The sequence below is a fragment of the Triturus cristatus genome, chromosome 7 (genome assembly GCF_964204655.1).
Source record: "Triturus cristatus chromosome 7, aTriCri1.1, whole genome shotgun sequence".
In the NCBI taxonomy this organism is placed as follows: Eukaryota; Metazoa; Chordata; class Amphibia; order Caudata; family Salamandridae; genus Triturus; species Triturus cristatus.
The window spans coordinates 1,047,309,435-1,047,330,921 of record NC_140590.1 but is presented as its reverse complement, the minus strand read 5'-3'; the positions used below and the strand labels follow the sequence as shown (position 1 = coordinate 1,047,330,921).

The 21,487-nt window shown below is 45.4% G+C and overlaps 1 protein-coding gene across 3 annotated transcripts in view; it reads right to left on the bottom strand.

The window, feature by feature from the left end:
- LARS1 (leucyl-tRNA synthetase 1) overlaps positions 1–21,487 on the bottom strand; it is a 497,298-nt gene that overhangs the window by 148,335 nt on the left and 327,476 nt on the right. For all 3 annotated transcript variants that reach the window (XM_085618114.1, XM_085618113.1, XM_085618116.1), the window contains 2 exons: positions 5,672–5,855; positions 3,862–3,952 (listed from right to left, as the gene is read on the bottom strand). In XM_085618114.1, the coding sequence (XP_085474240.1) occupies positions 3,862–3,952; positions 5,672–5,855 (275 nt within the window). The remainder of the gene's footprint in view (positions 1–3,861; positions 3,953–5,671; positions 5,856–21,487) is intronic.

Here is a 21,487-nt window from a genome sequence, read left to right as displayed (position 1 = left end):
CAAGAGGGCCTAACTGAGTAAAAGGAAAGGTCTTAGTCAAAATTTTAGATGTCACTGCGTGGTTTTAGTTGCTTTTTGTACTAGTCATGAACCTACTCTGAGGTAGAGCCTATGAGTAAGGGTCGTCTCCTTCTGGTGAGGTATCTAGGTCATTCACATCTTGTAAGTCTAGAAATGAGAAAGCATCATTTTCATTATTGGCAAGGAGGCGGTCACCCTCCAAACCATCAGTATCTGTATAGCCATATTCTTTAAACAGGCACTGCAAATGCTTATAACCAAGAATCTCATTAATCCAAACAAATCTATGCGCCCTAGGGAGGTTACCTGCCATGGGAGCATGTTTAAAGTTCACCTCTACACCAGCAGTGGGGGAGGCTCTGACTAAACAAGGAAGGCACACTGGAAGGCTTGGACTTTTCAAGCGCTGAGATCCTTGAACGTGTGGTGTTAGGCAGTGTGTGGGTCAAAGGCGCCAGATTTACCATGACTGTAGGAACATGCTCCCCGGTGTGGGACTGCTAAGAGGGTGCAGGAGCCATCCTGAGATTTAGCCTAAAGTCCAGAGCTGCCGACTTTGGGACTCGAACCTGGCTCCCCAGTTCCACAGTCAGTTCAACTTCCCCGGAGTCGGTTCTACTTCCTCTGATTTTAGGCAAATCCCGTAATCACCATGTGCAAGAAAACAAAAATGAATCTGGACTTGTGTAACGTAAACTGCTGCTCAGGTAAAGCGATTCAATGCCCTCAGGCCAAGTTTGCGCTATATTAAACTGCAAAAAAAAAAAATTTAATTAGAAAACTCAGAAGGCAAAGGCCTTTGCAGGGTCAGTTGATGGACTAAGAAATTCCGGTCTCGTTGATTTCAGCAAAAGGTCTTTTCCAAAGAAGAGATTGTTTTCTCCAGGAAGAAAAAGGGCTTCTCCATCCAATGTTGCTTTGTGTGGTTTGTTTTGGTGGCAAGATTTTTGGGGAGATCGTTGCCTTTCAGGTGGCTTATCTGAGGGTGAAGATCATTTGGGAGTTCCTCTAGAGAACTTAGCCAGAAAAAACCTGGTCACCAGATCCCTGATGGCATTCAGGTACACAAAGGCATAAAGAGTAGGCCACAACGTCATGCTCTCTTCTGAGACACCACATGCAGTTTTAGTGGATGTGAAGGAATATCTTCTTTTGTGATGTGCAACAAGACTTGAAATCAGAAAGATTTAGAGGAGACATTTGACCTAGCACCTAACACAGAAGAATTTTGTCTTGGAGACACCCAGGGAGAGCTCTGGACCCGGATCAATGAGTTGCAGAAAAATAGAAACTGACACCAGTGTTACAGGAGGCACCCAACATACTTTGATGTCATCGTGTCCAGTGATGGAATCTCAGAGTTGCATGGTGTCACAGGTCTGTGCTCGAGAGCCTCTACTGGGGAAAAGATTTCCAGACCAGTCTGAAGTCTGGAAGGATAATTCGAAAGAGGAGGGAGAAGATGTATTCATCAGAATTGCGACATTAGAAATTGAGAATACAACGCAATCGTGGAAGTAATGGGAATCTTGCAAAAGGAAAAAGGGACTACATTATAGTCCAGAAAATTAGACTGGGATGAGTTATGAAGTGCAAGGAAAAAAGCCACTTCCTGAAACTAGGAGTCATCAGCTTAACCCCAATTCATGGACTCACCAATTATATCATGTCTTTGTGCATTTTAAATATTTACTATCATGGGTGGTTTGTACCTCAAAAGGAGAGTTCTTCAAAATGTAATCACTTGCTCATTCAACCGCATGTTCCTCCATCTTCCTTGAGCTACAGTTACACAAAGATTATTGCCGGTGTGTGTTCCTTGCTAACGCTGTGAATACATTGAGCTTTTGCTTATGCATCTATTCAATAGTCAATCAATCAGGGGTTTATAAAGCGCCCTACTCACCCGTGAAGGTCTCTTTGGTACGTGGAAGGATACTCTCTCATTGAGGTATTTGGGTCCGATGTTGAGGGATTTGTAGGCGTGGTTGAGGAGTTTGAAGGTGACCCTCTTCTCAACGGGGAGCCAGTGGAGGCCTCGTAGGTGTTGGGTCAAGTGCTTGTGGCGCGGTGTACCGAGGACGAGTCTGGCTGCAGCGTTCTGGATGGTTTGGAGTTTGTGTAGAAGAGTTTTGTTGATTCCGGCATAGAGAGCGTTGCCGTAGTCCAGTCTGCTGGTTATGAGTGCGTGGGTGACAGTCCTTCTGCAGTCGGGGGGATCCATTTGCAGGTCTTACGGAGGATGCGAAGGCAGTTGAAACTAGCGACGGCGATGATCTGGCGGTTCATGGAGAAGGAGGAGTCAAGGATGATGCCGAGGTTCAGAGTATGGTCTGTAGGGGTGTGTGGGCTCCCGAGGGCGGAGAGCCACCAGGTGTTGTCCCAGGCAGAGGTGCAGGGTCCGAGGATGAGGACCTCGGTCTTTTGAGTTTAGCTTCAGGGTGCCACGTTCTTCATTCCTTCCTGGAAGCAGAGTCTGGTGTCTTCATGGTTCTTTGTGAGTAAGAGGATGAGCTGGGTGTCGTCGGCGTAGGATACGATGCGGAGCCCATGCTGTCTGACGATGGCGGCGAGGGGGGCCATGTAGATGTTGAAGAGCGTGGGGCTGAGTGACGATCCCTGGGGTACTCCGCAGTTGATTTCCGTGGAGAGGAAGGGAGCAAGTCGAATCCTCTGGGTTCTGCTGGAGGGGAAGGATTGGATCCAAGTCGAGGGCAGCTCCTTGTATTCCCGCGTCGTGAAGTCTGGCTGCGAGAGTGCGGTGTGAAACGGTGTCGAAGGCTGCGGACAGGTCTAGGAGGATGAGGGCGGCAGTGTGTCCCTGATCCAGTAGCATTCAGATGTCGTCGGTGGCGGCAAGGAGAGCAGTCTCGGTGCTGTGGTTGCTGACGAATCCAGACAGGGAGGCATGCAGGATGGAGTTCTCTTCGATGAAAGCGGTCAGCTGGGGGTTTACGAGTCTCTCTGTGACTTTGGCCACAAAGGGGAGGAGAGAGATGGGCCGGTAGTTTTTCAGGTCCGTTGGGTTGGCCGTTGCTTTCTTGAGGAGGGGTTTTACCTAGGCCTAGGCGGTAAATTCCGTTCCGCTCACGTAATTTGGGTTATTTTGCGTTCTGCGCAGATTGCGGAATTGCCCAAAATTACGCGATCCGCAGCTTCGCGGATTTTTTTGCCTGTTCGTGCTTCCAAAATGCGTGTTTGCAAAATATCCCCCCCCCCCCCCCGAGCACGCAAACAGCATTCGCGAACAGGCAAAAAGCATTGCGAACAGGCAAAACAAGCAATTCAGCATGTTCGCGGAACTCTGCGTGCTCGCCGAGATTTTTTACCATTTCCGCCCGTTTCCAGTCGTCTGGGCAGATGCCTGAACTGAGGGAGGCGTTGATGGGGCGTCCAATTTCAGGTGCGATGAGTGAAATGACTAAAAGACAGCTAGGGGGCAGATCATCAGTTAAAGTTTAAATGGCACAGAATGGGATTTCTCCATACATTGAAATTACGTATTCACAGACCATCAAAAAAGGAAAATCAAAAACATACATATAGAAGTAAAGATTAAATACAAATCTCAAATACCGAGAGCACAGATAATGAAATAAACCAATAATTTCACATCACTAACTATGCACATTGAGGAAGAACCTAATGTGAGCGTGCTAAGGTGCCAAAAACCAAATGTGGACAGTGTTATCCCAAAAACAAAATCAGAAAATGACTGCAGGGCACTGGGCAATAAAAAAATAAAAACAGAAAAAGATAATGTCCTGCTCTGACTGCACAATGAAGCTTGGATCAATTCAAGTGGCAGTTAGCCACAACCTCGCCTAAAGCTGCACCTACCTGAAACTCAAAGAATCCAGTTTTCAGTGCCTCCTTAAACATCAGCTTCTCATAATTCTGTTCAGTCTTGACCACACCTGCATTCATCTCACTAGAAACAAAACAAAAGAAACACTAAGTGCATTCTAATGAAAGTGGACGAAGCATGGGGTGGTAATGGAAGAGCGCATGCTGTTTACTGCGGGTGCTGAGCAGGCCACCCAGCCTGCTCAGCATATGCAGATCAACTAGGGTAGGAGAAAATGCGGTGAAGACCACTTGATTGCTAGGAGTATGACTGTGCGTAGAGTGGATAGATAGCTTGACTGATCCATTACAATACACAAACCGTGTGCAAGGATCCCACATCATCCACACAAGAAATGACTTCCTGGAACAATTGTGCCAGACAGGAAACATTAAAATGGCTCTCTGTATAGGACTTCCATTGCCCTCGCCTCAGAAATGGACAGAAGTCTATACTTAATCACGTCTGTGTTCATACATTCTACGGTTGGGTAAGCTGCTATTCCGATGATCACATCATAACAACAAATACACCACACAAACTTAATATTTGGGCACAGAGGCATTAGAGTTTTGAAGCCTGGACCATAGTATGACGAGAATCCAGGCCAGGCACAAGGAGGTCTCAAGTAAGCAACAAGCCTGTGCCATTCAAATGTTTAATTGTAAAAAAACTATTGGGATTGCATTTTTCAGTATGTCTCGTGTAAAGCAATATTTTAATTTGTGTACATATGGTTTCCTTCCTTTTATAGTATTACAAAATACTAGTGACCGCTTCAAGCTGAGACTTTTAAAGGACGTACATCACTCCACCTTGATAGCAATATGGTTTTATATAGTACAGTTTTGATAGTTCGCTATTTTTTCTCACATCATGCCTTTGCATTTACTGTGTACTGGGTAAAAATGACTTGCAACAATGACTGAAAGTGCTTCGCAGATGACCTTGTTGCACGCTTTATTTGCTTAAGAGTTCCTCAAATTAATTAATTTGACATGTCATTTGAAGTGAGTTTAGCAGCTGCAGTACAGAAAAAAACATTTATAGGGTAATTTATTTCTGCTTTTACTTACAATTTCAATAGTCCTTGTACTATGCTTCACCCCCTACGTGGTTCCAAAATAAACAAGGAAAAGGGCGCATGTGCAAGCCTCAGTGGCAGTCCAGGTTTAGCCCACCACTGCCTCTTCGTAGTCTAAATCCTACATGCCTCTTTCTGCAAGTACTCCATAATCGCCACACTGCAGGATGCTACCTCAAATAGACTAAGGCTGCTGAGATGTAAAGGATTGGATCATTGGGAACAGAGTTCTTCACGACTAGGTGGCAGTGTTCCAAGATATTATGAACAGAATGTACATATTAAGTATGTAAAAGGCAGGAAGGTCAATCAAGGGAATGCACACTAAAAGCAGAAAAATCATCTGGTTCAGGTACATCAAAAGTGCGCTTTATCTAGATCATGTGAATAAACAGGAGCAAAGGCTGGGAGGGGTACATGTTTAAGGTCATGATACACTGGAAGATGCACAATTTATCAGTGCTAGTCAAAGCAAAGGAATCGAGTGAATTAACTCACAATAGGTCTCAAAATCAAATGACAGTTTATCACACAAATGCACATTCTGGTACCACATTATTGGTGACTGCTGCAGACTGGGAAATAGAATGCGTTTATTGATAGATGACCCCTTTATCACCACAATGGAAGTTCAGTGCAGGTGGGAGCCTGGTAGCAATAGCAGTATTTGGTGTGTCAATAACTGATGGAAGTATACTCAGAAGCACACTGAGATATACCTGGCAAAGACACGATCATTAAACGTATTAGCAGAGCCACTTCTCAGGCTGTCCCAGTTCGCCAACATCTCCTTCACCCACTCCACCCAAGTGTATAAACGCAAAATGCCAGCATCAGCCATGGCTTCGACAAAGTTAGCATCTTCCACTGTGTCACCAGCATCAGCCAGGGCTAAGCGCATACCTGGAAAAGGAGCAAAGAAAGATTTTGAAGAGAGAAGATTAGCAAATACGTTGACATGGCAACAAAAGAACAGCACCAAAACAACCCTGTTCCTCTACAGGGATAGCAGCCATGCAAAGCATCTGTCACTGTAGCTTCGATCAAATCAAAACCTAATGTTTGGAACCATGGATCAGAAAAGCTAAAGAGATCGATGGGAAGAATGTCAGAAAATCCTATAGGTGAACAATGTGAAAGCAGAGGAAGTAAAAGGTTCGCATCCAAGGAATATCTGGCCATATTTCTTTAAATAACAAAGATCCCTGGAAAATATGTATTTTATCAAGCTATTATAGTCCTATACAAAGAAGACTTATAGGGTCTGCCTGTCACCTTAGCAACCACTTTGGAGGCCTAAACCTTATATTGGTTCTTGTGGGAACACTACATGAATCCATCCAACTGCAAAATTAGATTCCTGCGCAGCAATCCTCAGTCAGTATCCTCCTTGTTGATACACCGATAAAATCTAATCTGAACAGTCTTCTGAAGAACAGGGGGTTGTGTTCCATCCTCAATGTAGTATTTTTTGGACATTTCTGTATTTCTGGCTTTAACTTAAGGAGATCTGCCTTCCGTTTTGCAGGATTTAAATCCCAATCACATTCAAACAAACGGAGCACACTTTCATCCAATGCTAGATGTGGTCTAGGCATTTGGTGAGGTTCACCAGGCTTCTTTCCAGTAAGACAAGAATTTGGCATTTGAGTGGGTACATTTGGAAGTAAACCTCCTTTTGCCCCAATATCTATGCCACCAATAAAACTCAGTAGGGATGAGTGGGAGAACACTTTTTTGAGGAGCTCCCCATGGAGTACCCTACCTGATAACAAATACTTGCTGCGTATCAAATGGATGTTGGTAACGCCCTGTTGCATGGCCTCCCAGAACCCACGCTGGAACACCTCAAAGGCATCATACATGCCGCAGCACGTCTCCAGCAGCATGATGTACAAAATGACCAAGATCAGCACCCCCGCTTATCTTGCAGACAAGCTCAACACCTCTGGTGGTTCGACTGCTGGCTAAGAAGTGTAAAAAATACAAAATAAACTAGAAGACCTTGCCCATCTATGCACCAGGATCTGGAAAAACATCCCTAAATCCTTCAGGACCGCCCCGATGCTGCTCCAATTCATGAAAAAGTTGAAAACTTGCCTCTTTAAAGTTAAGTACACCATAATACACTAAACCTCCACAACCCTGCTGCCTCTCCTATCACTCGTTGACTTTATGCTTGTCTTTGACTTTTGTCCGCACCCCTTTCAGAGGACCACGGGGCAAGCAGGGGTTACTGGGCCCAACCGTGGAGGTTGAGGCCTTTTACAACTGATGTCCAACCTACTATGGATTCTCAGCAACTGGGCCCAGTACCCCTTCGGTACTCGACTTTCAGTAGTAACTTGGTCGAACAGTCCAAGGCTTACTTGAGGTGTGCTGAAGGTGTGAATACAGGGGAGTGAACACCAGCTCACAACTCAAAATGCACAAAGTAGCAGCAATAAATTATTATCCAGCCAAATACTCACTTTTATGAAAAAGATAAGTAATTTATTTCTACTGCTAACATAAAGGAAAAATAAGACATTCACAAACAACCTGAGGTCAGCGCTCTAGTGTTTAGTTAGGTGGTTTCCCGGGTCTCTCATCCTCCATGCTTCTAGCGGTAGTGGCTATTCCCCATTCACTAGAGATAACATTAAAGGCAAACCCCGCTAGTAATCAGTCTTGCAAGAGTCCACCGTGGCTCATTTCTTAAAGTCAATAGTGTTCCAACACTACAAAGCTAATTAACAGCAAGTTCCTCCGGGGTCGACTGGACCTAAATCAGTCTTACCAGCACCTTGCAGGCTCAGAGTGACCGAACTTCCTGAAATTGCCTCTTCCATAAGCGCTGGAGCAGCAGCAGGTGATTCAGGTGAGTGTACTGCACACAACCCTAAGCAGGTTGCACTCAGTGGTCAGGGAGTCTTCATTTGCGTTCGTGCATCTGCAGCGACCAGAGATTCTCGACAGCTCCGCTTTGCAGGGCAAGTCTCTAGTTCCTCCCTTCGGTGTGTGTGTGTGTGTGTGTGTTTATTGTGTGTGTGAAGATAGGAAGCTCCTGGTGTGAATCCTAAATCTCAGGCAGGTGTGCAGGGTCCACAGCAGCCTCACTTCTCTCAGTGACTACTCTGACCAGGTCACACAACTTGCTGGTCCTGGTATGGGGGAGGGGAGGGCGGGGGGGGGGGGGGGGGGGGGGGTCACCCTATCCTCACGGTACATAGGCTCCAGCGCAATTGGGACAGCTAAGTGCTAAGCGACAGCCCCTCAAGGTATACGGGGCAGCAGCCCACAACCACCCAAAAGCTACGACCCTTATTGCATTGCAGTCTTCTTACGGTGGCCCCTCCAGATACACTGGGTCGCCACTTTCCAACTAAGCACGGGCTATGGCCCGCTCAGAGCAGCAATGCACACTGCTCGATTCACAGAGACGCTCCTCTGGCATACGAAGGTCACTGACTGAATTCTACACATAGGCAATGACCCGATCGGTGCAGAAGCCATCTCCTCACAGGGTTCCCCACGGTACCTCGCATGCTCCTCTTCCTCACAGCAAAAGACACACAATTGATGGAAAGAATGCAGAATAAATCAAAACATTCACCCCCAGTCAAGAGATCTGGGTTAAATCCATCATTCTTTTGCTCACCATGCCACCCCAGTTTAGACCTGGCCATATGTAAATCAGTCTTGACCCTGTGCCTCATGGGAACAGTCCAGCCCGAACTGCCAAGCCAGGTCCTCCCTGGACCGGAAACAAGCATCCTAGGACCGGTTTCAGGGTGTCACCCCTCTTCAGCCAGGATAGCTTGATTCCAGTGGCACAGTGAGCCCATGACCCACGTCTGGGCAAACGATGGATTTAGGCCCAGATCTCTGTACTGGGGTGAATGTATGACATTGTTCTGCATTCTGTCCATCAACTGTTTTTGCATTCCTCTTCCTCACAAGGCACACTAGTCTTGGCAAGCAGGCAGGTGGTGGTGCTCTAGGCTCCAGGGCAGATAGCCTGGATTCCCTGGGCGATGTCCCCTCACCTTGCAGGGAGACAAGCAGGCCTTGGCCTCCCAGACTTGGTCACAGGCAGAAGTCTTGCAGAACTACCCCTCCTCACACAGCCCATTTGTATGCTTGGCAGATGGCCATTTTTGGGGCTTCAAGTTTCCCTTCTTATAGTCTGTTTTCAAACACCCAAACATGGGGGTTTGCTTCTTTTGAAGTGTCCACTCCTCTGCTCTCTCCATCCTCTTCAAAGAAGTCTGACACCACGGGAGCTCTAAAGATGATAGCCCCACAATGGGACCATGGGAGTGACTACAGTTCACACCCAGATGTCAGCCACAGTGATGTGTATCAAATGTTTAGCACAGAGCCCCAGTGACCTCTCACTGAATCAAAGAGCACCTTTTGAAGTGTACAGGGGGAGCCTGGATCTCCTCTCTCCAGTATGTGATCCACCCAGCTCACAGGAACATAGAAACACACAAATCTGTCTGGGGAGATTTCTCTACCTCCTCTCCATGTTTCACCTTACAGTCCTAGGTCTTCCAAAATAGAACCTAGGGCCCCTCATTTATTGTGCCATCCACAGGCACACATACACCCAGTGCATGTATACAACCTAAACTCACTTCACAGCACTGCATACTTCATGTACTGTATCACTCATAGGCACACATACATCAAGCACATGAATTTATCATGTATGCACTGACTAGCACTAAATCCTCCATGTACTGTACCACCCACAGGCCCACTTACACCAAGCACATGCGCTCACCACCAACGCACTGCTCAGTTTTGCATTTTCCCTGTATTTCAACCTTCCCAGAAACACATACACCTATCACAGATATACCAATCATGTGTTGCGCATCACCACATACCAAACTAATGTAGGTCAAGGGTGAGTTAAGCACGCAGCAGCAGACCTTTAAAAATGAGTGAGCCTGTAGGCCTCACTCCAGAGAAAACTTACCCTTAAGAGGTGATGTGTGCAAGATAAAACACTAATGTTTGCAGTTATGGTGCACCCTTTCAGTAATCATAGATGCAGCATTAGTAAGTTTCATTACTCTGCAATTCCAGTATCTCAGTGCATCACAAAAGGATGTGGCTTGTCAAGCGGGTACAGAGGACACTGGATCCATGTCTAATGCATATACCCACTCATTTTGTGTCACATGAGCATGAAAAATATGGAAAATGCAATAAGTCATGTATATTAAAAGCTAACATGCAAAACTGTGTATACAACCAGCTCACATTTCCTCCAACAGATTTTCTGCTACCTTCCCATGATAAACATTTTTGCGCCCGAGACTGTTCGTCTATCAATCAATAGGATGTAGAACACAGTGTACCCAAGAACAATGGAGGGTGGACCGGATATAAGTAGCTTAGGCAATTACCTCAGAAGCAGTCTTACATTTTTTAATGGCACGAAGATACTTTAAAAGCATTTGCACATATCCTCGTAATCACTGTCACAGAGTAATATCAGCTACAACATGTGTAGTGAACTTTACAGGATTTAGTACACTTTTTGCAATGTTTTAAATGTATGCCTTAGTAGAGATATTTTTGAGGAGACATGTTTACATCCTTGCTTCCAGTAGACCCCTTGGTTCAATACTGTTTAAAAAAAAGCACAGCATGTCTCAATTACTCAAAAATCAAAGTGTCCAAGAAAATAGGGAGACTAATAGAAGAGGTGTTAAATGTGTATGAGTTTATCTTGCCAAGAAAAGTCAGAAAAGAAAAGTAATGCACTGAAAAAAGTACCAAGCCATACAGATAGGCGATGTAGTTTCAAATGTAGAAAGACGGCATTCATGCTGGATGAACTGGAGCAGGAGAAACCGGCTTCAGTAAACATTTGACAGTATTGCTTAACAGACTGAATACCCAAAGATCAACCCCTTCTCCAAAGCAGAACTAAGGATCACAAATCCCAAGCAGTAACGCAGATCGGTGATATTAGACACCTGCAGGCATGTTTTCTTAGACGACATGCTTTTCAGGAAGTAATGGTCGCACGTTGCCTGGAAGTGTACAAGAGATTGCTTGTCTTAAATTGAAACACTGCAAAAAGGATATCAGATGTTATGCTAATCAGAATTCAGACTAATGAGAATAACGTTAAGACCAGGTCCAGATGTTGGTCCATAAGAAGAGAATTGACAAAATCAATACACAAATTACTCAGCATAAGGTCCTTTTAAGACGGACAACATTTAAACTGTAAGAGGACATACAGAAACGTTATCAGAAAGCAATCTTTCCATATGTCACTCGGGAAAATTACACAGAACCGCCAAAACAGACTACATTCCTCAGAAAAGGCTCACATAGGAGAGCAAACACAACAGAACTGGTCATTGAACTCTTGACAACTGGAGCAGTAGCGAAGAGGATACTCGAGGCCTACCACCATCACTACATCTGTACCATATGGGTTCCAACCCTTCCACCCGTGGTTCCCTTTCCCTAGGATTAGAGCGCCTTTCATTTATTTATTTTTTTAAGGCGGAGGAACAATGGACGGGTAAACAAAATGACAACCCCAGAAAACAGTGGATAGAAGAAACCAGATGAGTAGAGGAGCAAGGGGAAGGAGGCGCAACTAACAGGAGTCAATTTGAGCTCCATTCCACTTGCTGTTCTACAAAAAAAGAATGCCCTCAACAAAGGATTTGGCTTTGTACCAACCCTACAAATAGATATGTTCAGCCCCTGGTGTGAGTTAGCGGAATGTTTCAGCAAAGTACACCCCAAAGTCTTTTTGATAATAAGGAGGAACTTGACACCCCACCTGTCAATACTGGGCATAAAAGCAAATCCACCTTCTAACCACCTACACATTCGCTTCCAACAGAAAGTCTAGCTTTGGAACAAGTAGTAACCTCAGCGAATGAGACTACACTGACGAATGAGAGACATACCCGTCAAAACTTTTCAAAAGCAGAAAAAGAATTACTTGATTCACTACGAAATAAACTCAATGTAGTAATTAAACCTGCCAACAAAAGGGGGCCATCTTGATACTCAGAAGAGAGATCTATTACATTAACTGTCTAAGACGCTTGCTTCAGAATACAAATTATGTCATCCTTGAAGTGGACCCACAGACAGACTGTTCAGACGCTGCTGTGGAGCTTTTTGTGTTGGAACTGACACTGGGGGCACAGGAGACATCGTCGGAGGGACCGTAGTCCCAGGGAGAACTGTTTTCCGCCTCTGCCCGCATCCTTGCAAGCCCGCATTCACCCCCGTGGGACCACAAGTCCCAGGGTGCAACTGACATCTTCTCCCGCTGCCGCCAACGAGGGGGAGGCGCCAGCATCGCGCTTAAAGCGCTGCCTCACTCCCAGCGGCGCAGGATGCTGCTGTAGAGCTTTTTGTGTTGGAACTGACACTGGGGGCACAGGAGACATCGTCGGAGGGACCATAGTCCCAGGGAGAACTGTTTTCCGCCGCTGCCCGCACCATTACATGCCCGCACTCACCCTGGTGGGACCACAAGTCCCAGGGTCCAAATGACATTCTTCCGCCGCCGCCAAGGGGGAGGCGCAAGCATCGTGCTTAAAGCGCTGCCTCACTCCCCGCGGTGCGGGACGCGGGTGTCGCCCGGGCACAGCCCGGGCCAAGGGCGGGCCCGTCCTTGCCAGTCATTGACAGGAAGAGGCAGGGCAGGGCCACCTCTTTCATTTGTGGCCCGGTTGTGGAGTTGTTGTTGGGTCCTTCCAGAGTCCAGAGAAAAAATCTCAAGGTACTGTTTACACCCTTTGACCCTTACTGAACGGTAATACTATGGATAGACTGCCTGCTTGAAATAAGTCGGACTTATTGAATACTGTGTATTACTTTTTCACTTTGGCTGCTGCTTCCCATATAGTGTCGGTAAGACAACCCCACATTGAGACTAAGCCGGGTCCTAGCATATATGCTGGGAGAATTATTTGATAGAAGGGTTTAGGTCGCACAACCTACAATCTGTAATTATGGGAAAAAGAAAGATACCTGAAGGAAGCGAGAATGGGGTGAGGCTGGAGGCAACGGAACAAGCCTTGGCAATAGGGGGAAAAAGGCTAGGAAGCTTCAATTGCACGCAGGTAGTAATTGTGTACTAGATCGCATTGATACATTGATTAGTGAGTGCGAGGGAATCCTAGAGTCCTCGCCTACTACACAACCCACCTGCATTACAACTCCCCCAGTTTGACCCAACAATCTAATCCTACCATCCCTGCAATGTTTCATTAAACACATAATAAAAAATTGCCCATTAACAACGAAGATGGGGAAAGGGAAAATATGGGAGCATCCTATACAGCTACTAGCCCGACTATGCCTAAGCCAAAGTCTAACGCTGAGCATATCGTCCCTACGATCGTTTGCACTAATAGATTTCTGCCACTGTTAGACAGACCCGATAATGAAACAAGAGGAGAAGGAAGGCTACAGGTTGTACAGACAACACAGACTTCAATTAACCAGAGTAAGGACGTAGGGGTGGGTGCTAATATGGAGCACCAGGACATGACACAACAAGTTATCCTGCTAAGACAGGAAGTGGGGTCGATGAGAAGTCAGATAGAGGAACTAACATTGATGTTTAAACTACTAACATCTGTTCCACTACAAAGAGGGAATATAATGAAGAGTAGCTGCCCTGTGTGCTCACATGGTGCTACTTTTGCCATTCAGGTAACTTCTATGGCCACATCGGTCACTGCCCCCCTAGTCAAAAATGCTACTGCCGACACGGTACTATCTTCTCTGGGAAAGACTAGGACAGATAAAACGAGGTCTCCACGATCAAAGCCCAAGCACACTTTATACTCCACTGCAAGCAACATTCAATAATTCCTATAAAGCAGCTCTTATGAGGGTTCAGACATAGCCCAACAGAAATACCGTACCACAAGCTAATCAGTAACAGGTTGGTCTACTACCTAGGCAACAAGAACATCATCCTATTAACTTACCTAGTACTCATAGAATCTTCATGGTGAACGTACCTAAGCTTGATGTAAGCAAAAGTTCAGAAAATGCGGACTCCCTTACAAATAAAGTTATTCATTGGATTCGGCATGTTAGGGGATGCCGATCAGTGATAAGGGAAGACATAGCAAAAGCTCCTAGGTTCACCTCACCTGCTCACCATCAGGATTGTATCGAGCTCACTATGACTGGGGCAGACTTAGAAGAAAATCTCTTTGCTTTAGAGTTTCGTACGAGTCTGCCAGGACAGCCATTCAGTTTAGATGTCCTCCCCCCGGAGTCGCAGGAATGCCCACTCTCCTAGCCAAAGACTATTTAGTATGCAGGGAAGTTCTACCTTGGAAAACAATGATTGACTAAGGGAAAAATCGCCCCCAAAACAGTAGGAACATCTAATAGCTTAGGGGCAGTCCACCGAGCTCTAAGTACTCATTTTCAGGGTTAGACCAAATCCCAGAGGCTACTCCTTGCTTATCTAGCCAAGATTGATATAGCACTGGGGGAGGGTAGTCCACCTTCCACTATTTTAAGTGGACAATTGCCTCCTTACACAATCCCTACAAAGGAAACCCTGTTGTCCTGGAATATTGCAGGATGAGTATGAAAATGCGTTCTCCAGAGTGGAATGCTTTTATTGAGGGATTCGACATCTGTCTTTTTCAAGAAACTGGAGCAGATGTTCCCCTCTTTTGTGTAGGTTATTGAAACTTTTATATTCCGGCCATTAAAGATGTAAAAGGGGCAGCAGGGAGCTTGACAATCTGGGTGTGGCAGGATCTAGGACTAGACGTACAGGTGCTCCTAACATATAGTCATGATATCCAGGCTGTTAGATTGGCTAGGGGTATATATTGGAGCGTAGACATATACAATGTCTAAGTGAGAGGCACTAAAGGAAAGAAGTCGCAAGTTTTGGCGGCTCTTGACGATCTTCTTGACACAAGCCAGGAAGCCCCAAACATCCTAGTCGCGGGGGACTTCAATTCGACGTTCGAGCCACTTATAAACGAAGAGGGCAATTTATCAGAAGAGGAAGATATTAAGTGGGGCATCCCAAAACTGGAGCTTGACCCCATAAAAAGGTGGTCTGACGCGGTTATCCAAATTAATTCCATTTGTGAGGAGAAGGGATTGCGGGCAGCTAATGGTCGCACACCCTCAGATAAAGAGGGGTCTAACACTTTTGACAATGGATACAGTGTTAGTAGGATAGACTATGTATTAATTAGTTTGACATTTTGGCATGCCCCTAAGGATATGAGGGTTAGAGGTAGACTAGAAAGTGATCACAACCCCTTGTGTGTGACCTTGGAACTAACAAGGATCCCACCCAATCACTAAATATATACTCCACCAGTGATGTTGTCCCATCTAACAACATGAGGCATCTTAAATGGGTTAAGATAATTGAGTTACCTGAAGTATTAGATAGCATTGAAAAGGATATGGATTGTGCCATGGGTGAGCTTCAGGTTAGTGTAGCAAATCCAATTACCTTAGAGCAACCCACCTGCATTCACAACAAAATGTTTTGCCCACCTGCGCACATATTTTATTAAAAAGGGCAGAACTAAAAAGATTGTAGACCTAAAACCACACAACTGGTACAACAAAGAGTGCAAAAAGGCACGAGTAGCTTTAGTGGAGGCTATTAAAGTAGGCGACCCAACAACTGTACGAGCAGCCAGGACTATCTACAGGGGCACCTAAATAAAGGCAAAGAAAGACTTGGATGACAGACGATGGTAGGAACTTAGGGAGGCATGTGCTAGGAGAAACCCTAAACAGTTTTGGAACGTACATAAATGGGATAGAGGTGGGCAGGACCGACAGCCCCAAAATCACATTTCACAGTCGGAGTGGGTGAATTACTTTAAACCCCAATATGCCTCGAATGAAGATGAAGTAGAGGGTGATATTGTTCAACAGTTTTACCAGGATGTGGCCTTTAGCAAGGCAGAGGCTGAGGTGGCACTAAAATCTATATTGGCTGAAAAGGCACCGGGCCCGGATGGAATTTCTGGGGATGCATTTCCTCCATGATAAGGAAAGATGGTGCCTGTACATTTGATTACTGACAAATGCCATTGCCCAGGGTGCGCCAGTCCCCGACTCCTGGAAAGGAGCTGAAATTATACCGGTTTTTAAGAATGGGGACAAATCGTGCCCAGAGAACTACAGGCCCAAAAGGTAATGGGGAGGTTAGTGCTCAACAAAGTCCAAGAATAGATTGATGAGTTTAACATTGTATCGCCATTGCAATCGGGGTTTCGGGCTTTCACTAGCACCATAGACCAAGTGTTTCGGTTTATCTTGCTTTATTGGAAAACAGTGATTTTGGGTAAGGGCAGCCTGTATGCTGCTTTTGTTGACCTTAAGTCAGCGTTTGACCTTGTACCACGAGCCAAACTATGGGGGACATTACTAGAAATGGGGATACCATCTGAACTATTGACACTCATTAGGTTGCATGAGGACAACAATGCTAAGATTCGATGGGGCATGCAGGGCGAAGTTACTGATTCTTTCCCTGTAGAAAAAGGGAGTGTGCCAAGAATGTGTGATGGCACCGACACTATTTTCCTTATATATCAATGGCATAGTGAACTGTATGAGATCCATCCCTACGGATGCCCCGATACTAGAAGGCGAAAAAGTCCCCACACGGATGTTCGCAGATGACACATTAATCATTTCCAAGATGCCGAGTGGCCTCCAGAGAGCTCTAACAATTTTTGAGGAGTTCTGCTCGAGGCGTGGCTTGGAGGTTAATGTGTCGAAAACAAAACTTATGGTCTTTAACCCACACAGGGTTTTCAAGGGGGGTATTAAAATGAACAATCTCCTGCTAGAGCAAGTTAAGGAGTTTACATACCTAGGGGTAAACATTCAGGAGGGTTTAAATTGGGCTCACCAGATTAACCTAGCATCCCTAAAACACCAGCAACTGGCGGGGGTGTTGCACAAGGACCTTAACACTTCGTTTTCCAAGTCAATCAGCCCGGCACTCGAGATCTTTAGGAAAATGACTAGCTTACCGCAGAGTACCCCAATACGTCCATTATTGTATGATCTTGGGAGGAAATCAATCGCAGACACAGCTAAACTGCGTCCTCTTTTGTATTGGCATTGACTTTGGACTACGCCTGAGCTTGCAGTATATGCGGCTGGATTTTTAGACATAAAAAAGGCAGATACATCACACCGAATAAAATGGCTAAGGGAGCTTAGAGCTACTCTATCAAGCATTGGCTTAAACACACTGTGGGTGGACCCATCAAATTCTAGCTTTCCCTCAAAAAAGATATTGAAAGCCAAGTATTCGGAAATGGTCCAGAACAATATACTGAGAAGTAGTGGGTTGTCCTCTTTAACAGGGTTGTTCCTGGAATGCAAACTGACCCCCAGATTGGAACCATACTGGGATTTTATTACAAAGCCCTATGACCGAAAACTTTATTTTCAGTTTAGGGTGGGACAGTGCCACTAAGATTTTTTACTACTAGATGGGCTAATCCCAGTGACTGTCTGTGTCCTCTATGCCTGTATAGTAAAGAAACAGTGGCCCCAAGGGCATAACACAGGTCCCCGCATCCCCCGCAGTGCGGAGGGGGGGCCCCTCAGCACTGCACTTCGGCCGGAGAGCTCCTGATAAGAGTCCGGAGGCGGCCCCTCCACATACCTTGCAGGGGGCCCCCTCAATTATAGTTACGCCACTGAGTGGCCCACCTATTGTTTGCTTGCGCTGGATACGTTGCCCCACGCCGTATCTGGCTGATACCAATTTGTAAGCTTTTAGGAACAAGAAGGTCTAGTAAAGCCGAGAGAATCCTAACTGATACAACAACAACGATTGTCATAGCAATGGCAAAATACCTCGGGTTGGCGTTGGCAATAAGATAGTGTTCCCTTCACTGAGCACAAGGTTAAACAAGCATTGAAAATGCAATAGGTCTCGCCTTTTATTAAGTTAAAGCCATTTGCTTTGCTAATGGTATTGTACAGCAAAGCAAATGGCTTTAACTTAATTAAAGGCGAGATCTATTGCATGTTTAATGCTTGTTCTACTTATGTGGTTGAGAAAAACACACCGACTTGGCTACGGAACAGTGGCAGGAAGAGACTGCTCGCGATCAGCTGCGCCGCTGTTTCGCAGACTCAAAACAAAATAAAAGACACCTCGCGCCCGGTAATTTCCGTTGTGTGGTCAACAGCGCACTCGGATGCAGGTGTGAGGTAACACTCTTTCCAGCTTCACTTGATGATGGAGCTGTACCACTGTGCCTGTGTCACTTAAAGCGTTCTATGGCTGCAACAAGGTGGATCAGCAACACAGAACTTGTATTGTGAAGTTGCCATAGTGGGTGGAGCCAGGGACCCGCCAGCCGTATAATGGCTCCACAGCTCCCTTTCATGAACAGCGTTGGGATCAGAGGGCTGTGAGCAATTGGCTGCCTGTAAGTGGGGCCGTGATCCAAAGCGCTTCTGATTGGTTGCCTACTGTCGTTCCTCAAAACCTGGGGAGCTGGGTGGGATGCAGATAATATTAACAAGTTGTACTTGGATGAATAAGCTGGCTTCTCCTAGCAGCAATAAGATCAAGATTTGCGATGGAGTGTTTATATTTTTTGGGGCTGCTTTCCTCACTTTTTACGTCTGGGGCTGCATCCCCTTCTGCTTTTTTTTCTCCACTTTTAACCACTTTCATGAACTACGCTTTTGGGAATACAATTGACTGAACCTTTACGTGCCCTCAAAGGCTAACTCGGTCTGTTTTTCTTTTATAATCATTTAACGAGCTGAAAAAGCAGTTGCCGGATTAAAAATACTTTGAGTTTTTCGCAATTACAGAGCAACATACATCTTCAAAGGCTTAACTAAAGATTTGATATTTCTGGTCGATGTAATTAGACCGTAAAAGTGTCCAGAAAGAATTCCAAAAAAAGCCTTTGTCTAACACTGAAACCGGCTTTGCTGGCGGTTTCACCTACTTTAATGTAAAGAACAATAAGGTCAGAAACCTAAAGTAGAACTAACTTTACCTTGTGCAGTTTGGGGGATTAAAAGGTGAGCACGTTTTAATTTTGACCAAACACCCTACACGTGTTCTCAAGTTACATTTTCCCTCGGTAGCTAGCAAGGTAACCATGGGCCCTTGTACAAATACAGAAAAGGCCCCTTTTACTGCTGTTGGTGTAGCAAAATACAAAGTTGTTAGGGTTAACAGGGCTCTGGTCCCTGGTGCCAATGCCCCTGCTGCACCGATAGTATCTACCCCCCTCCCCTGCTTTCACTGCTCACGTTTTTTATTAGCGCTGGCCCTTAACCGCCGAGTAGTGAAACCCAGACGGTATTTCAAAGTGAGCAAAACTATGACGAATTCTCCAGTTGAAGTTCACCATATAGTTACTTTTTTCCTCCAAGCATACTCATTTCGGATAGTCCGAAAACCTGCAGAATAGGACTCTTTTGTGGTTTGACGAGCCCATTTGTGGGTGTTTTTGGTAAGTACTTCGGGTTCACTCTCTGGCCACGCAAAAAAAAAGTAATAGAAATGAACGTATTGCATCACCGCTCTGAGCACATTTTGGTGCAAAACAAATCTGTTCAAAGGCAAATGCCCTGGTACTGGGGCAACCTTTATAATTTAACTATACCTGATCCCGGTCACTGACTGTAAAAACAGCCAAGTGCTCACAAGCTTGCAACAAGTCAAATAGAAGCTGTGTCCTGGTGACAGACGCAAAATAGAACGTGCGTCCCGCAGAGCCCTGCTTGCTATTAAATATTGCGGTCTCAGATTCACAAATTGTAATGCCATTTGTGATCTACATCCCATTTTGGACAGAACAATATAAAATGGAAGACATTAAGACCAGTAATAAGAAGTAAGACACCTCTGGTCCCCAGTTTCACCTACTTTAATGTAAAGAACAATTGATATTTCATCTCGGAAATTAGCCGTAATGTCTGCGTGTGGTTACCGCTGGGCCGTGAATTCTGGCGGTGTCGTTTGCGAAATGCAGATTAACGCTGCTTTTCTGGGTGTTTTTTTCGTGGGGACGGGGTGCCTGCGAAACACGTTCTTGCTACTTTCAAAACGCCATCATTGCCTTAAAGTGCTGGGAAGCCCATGTGCTCTGCTGGGAGGCACTTTCGGTTTGTGTTGAGAGAAGAGGGATGGCAGGAACAGAGCGAGACACACGGGCATGCAGTGACTGTGTAAGAGAGGGCGAGGGAGGGAAGAGGGAGAGAAGAGAACGGGGTGGGGTGGAGAGACAGAAACAGAGGGCGGTTGGAAGATGTAGGGACGAGAAGGACTCAGAGGGGAAGACAGCGAGAGGTAACGGTGAGGTGTGTAGAGATATTTATAAACCGAGAAGCAGAGGAAATAGTGAAAGACAGGAGGGGCAGTTCGTGAAAAAGGGGTGGGGGGAAACACGGAGACGGATGAGACAGAGTGAAAGGTGGCGTGTCAGTGGAGAGAGAGAAAAACAAGCTCTCAGCTTTGGCAAAGGCAGTCGCTTCCCAATGCGAAAGTAAACACGCGGCTGACTTTGCCAAAGCCAAATTGAGAAGAAAAAAATGCGTAGGAACTAACAAAAGAGTGCGTCACGCCGCTGGTAAAAGATCAAATCTTGGTGGGCGTGGCCAAAAGGAGACAAGGAGACAACAAGGAGGGACTAAGAAGCCTCCTTTACAATCAAAAGCCAGCGTTTTGCATGGAAGCTGACGCTAGCCAATTAAAAAGATGGGCGGGGTTTCAACTCCGCCTCCGAGAGCTTCGGAATCGGTATTACTTCCAAGAAGCTCTCGGATGCCGAGAGCAGCGCATGCGCGCTGCTATCTCCAGCCGAGACCTAAAAAGATAGTGTTTATATGTACCATAAATAGCCGCTGTAATGGACAGTATGTGGAACTAAATGCCAGTCATAAATCAACTATGCCCTGTAATTTGCAAATTGCATCATTTTTATAAAAATACAGCGTTTTATTCCATGAATTTTTATCGAGTTTTTATAACGTACATAGTATTTTTATGGTGAGCCCATTTATCCATCCATTCTGGAGTGTATTATATTTTATCTGATGTTTTAAGGCATTGTTTTGGATGTATTTTGTATGTCCTTTTATGACCTAACACGTCAAATAAAGCTTTTTGGATTGGATTGGACTTATCTGAACCATTAAAAACATACTAGAAAAGCAGAAAACTCAGGCCGGATCAACAAGCAGGAATCAGATTACTTTTTAGCAAAAAAATCACTGCGTACCACACTTCTACACCACCTAAAATTCACGAACAATGAAAACCATCTCGTAGCTGACCTAGAGTGTCTGAGATAGGTTTGATCTTGGGATGACTCTCTAGGTTCTGAGACTGGTTTCTTTGTCCCGACTTAGAGTAAAATGTCCTCATAGTCTTATGGAACTTAACCATTAACCAGAGTATTGATATCCTGATTAGCCTCAATACTGAAGCTCTCTACCACAGCACTCTGCAGGAACAGACTTAATAGGTTCTACTCCATCATGTC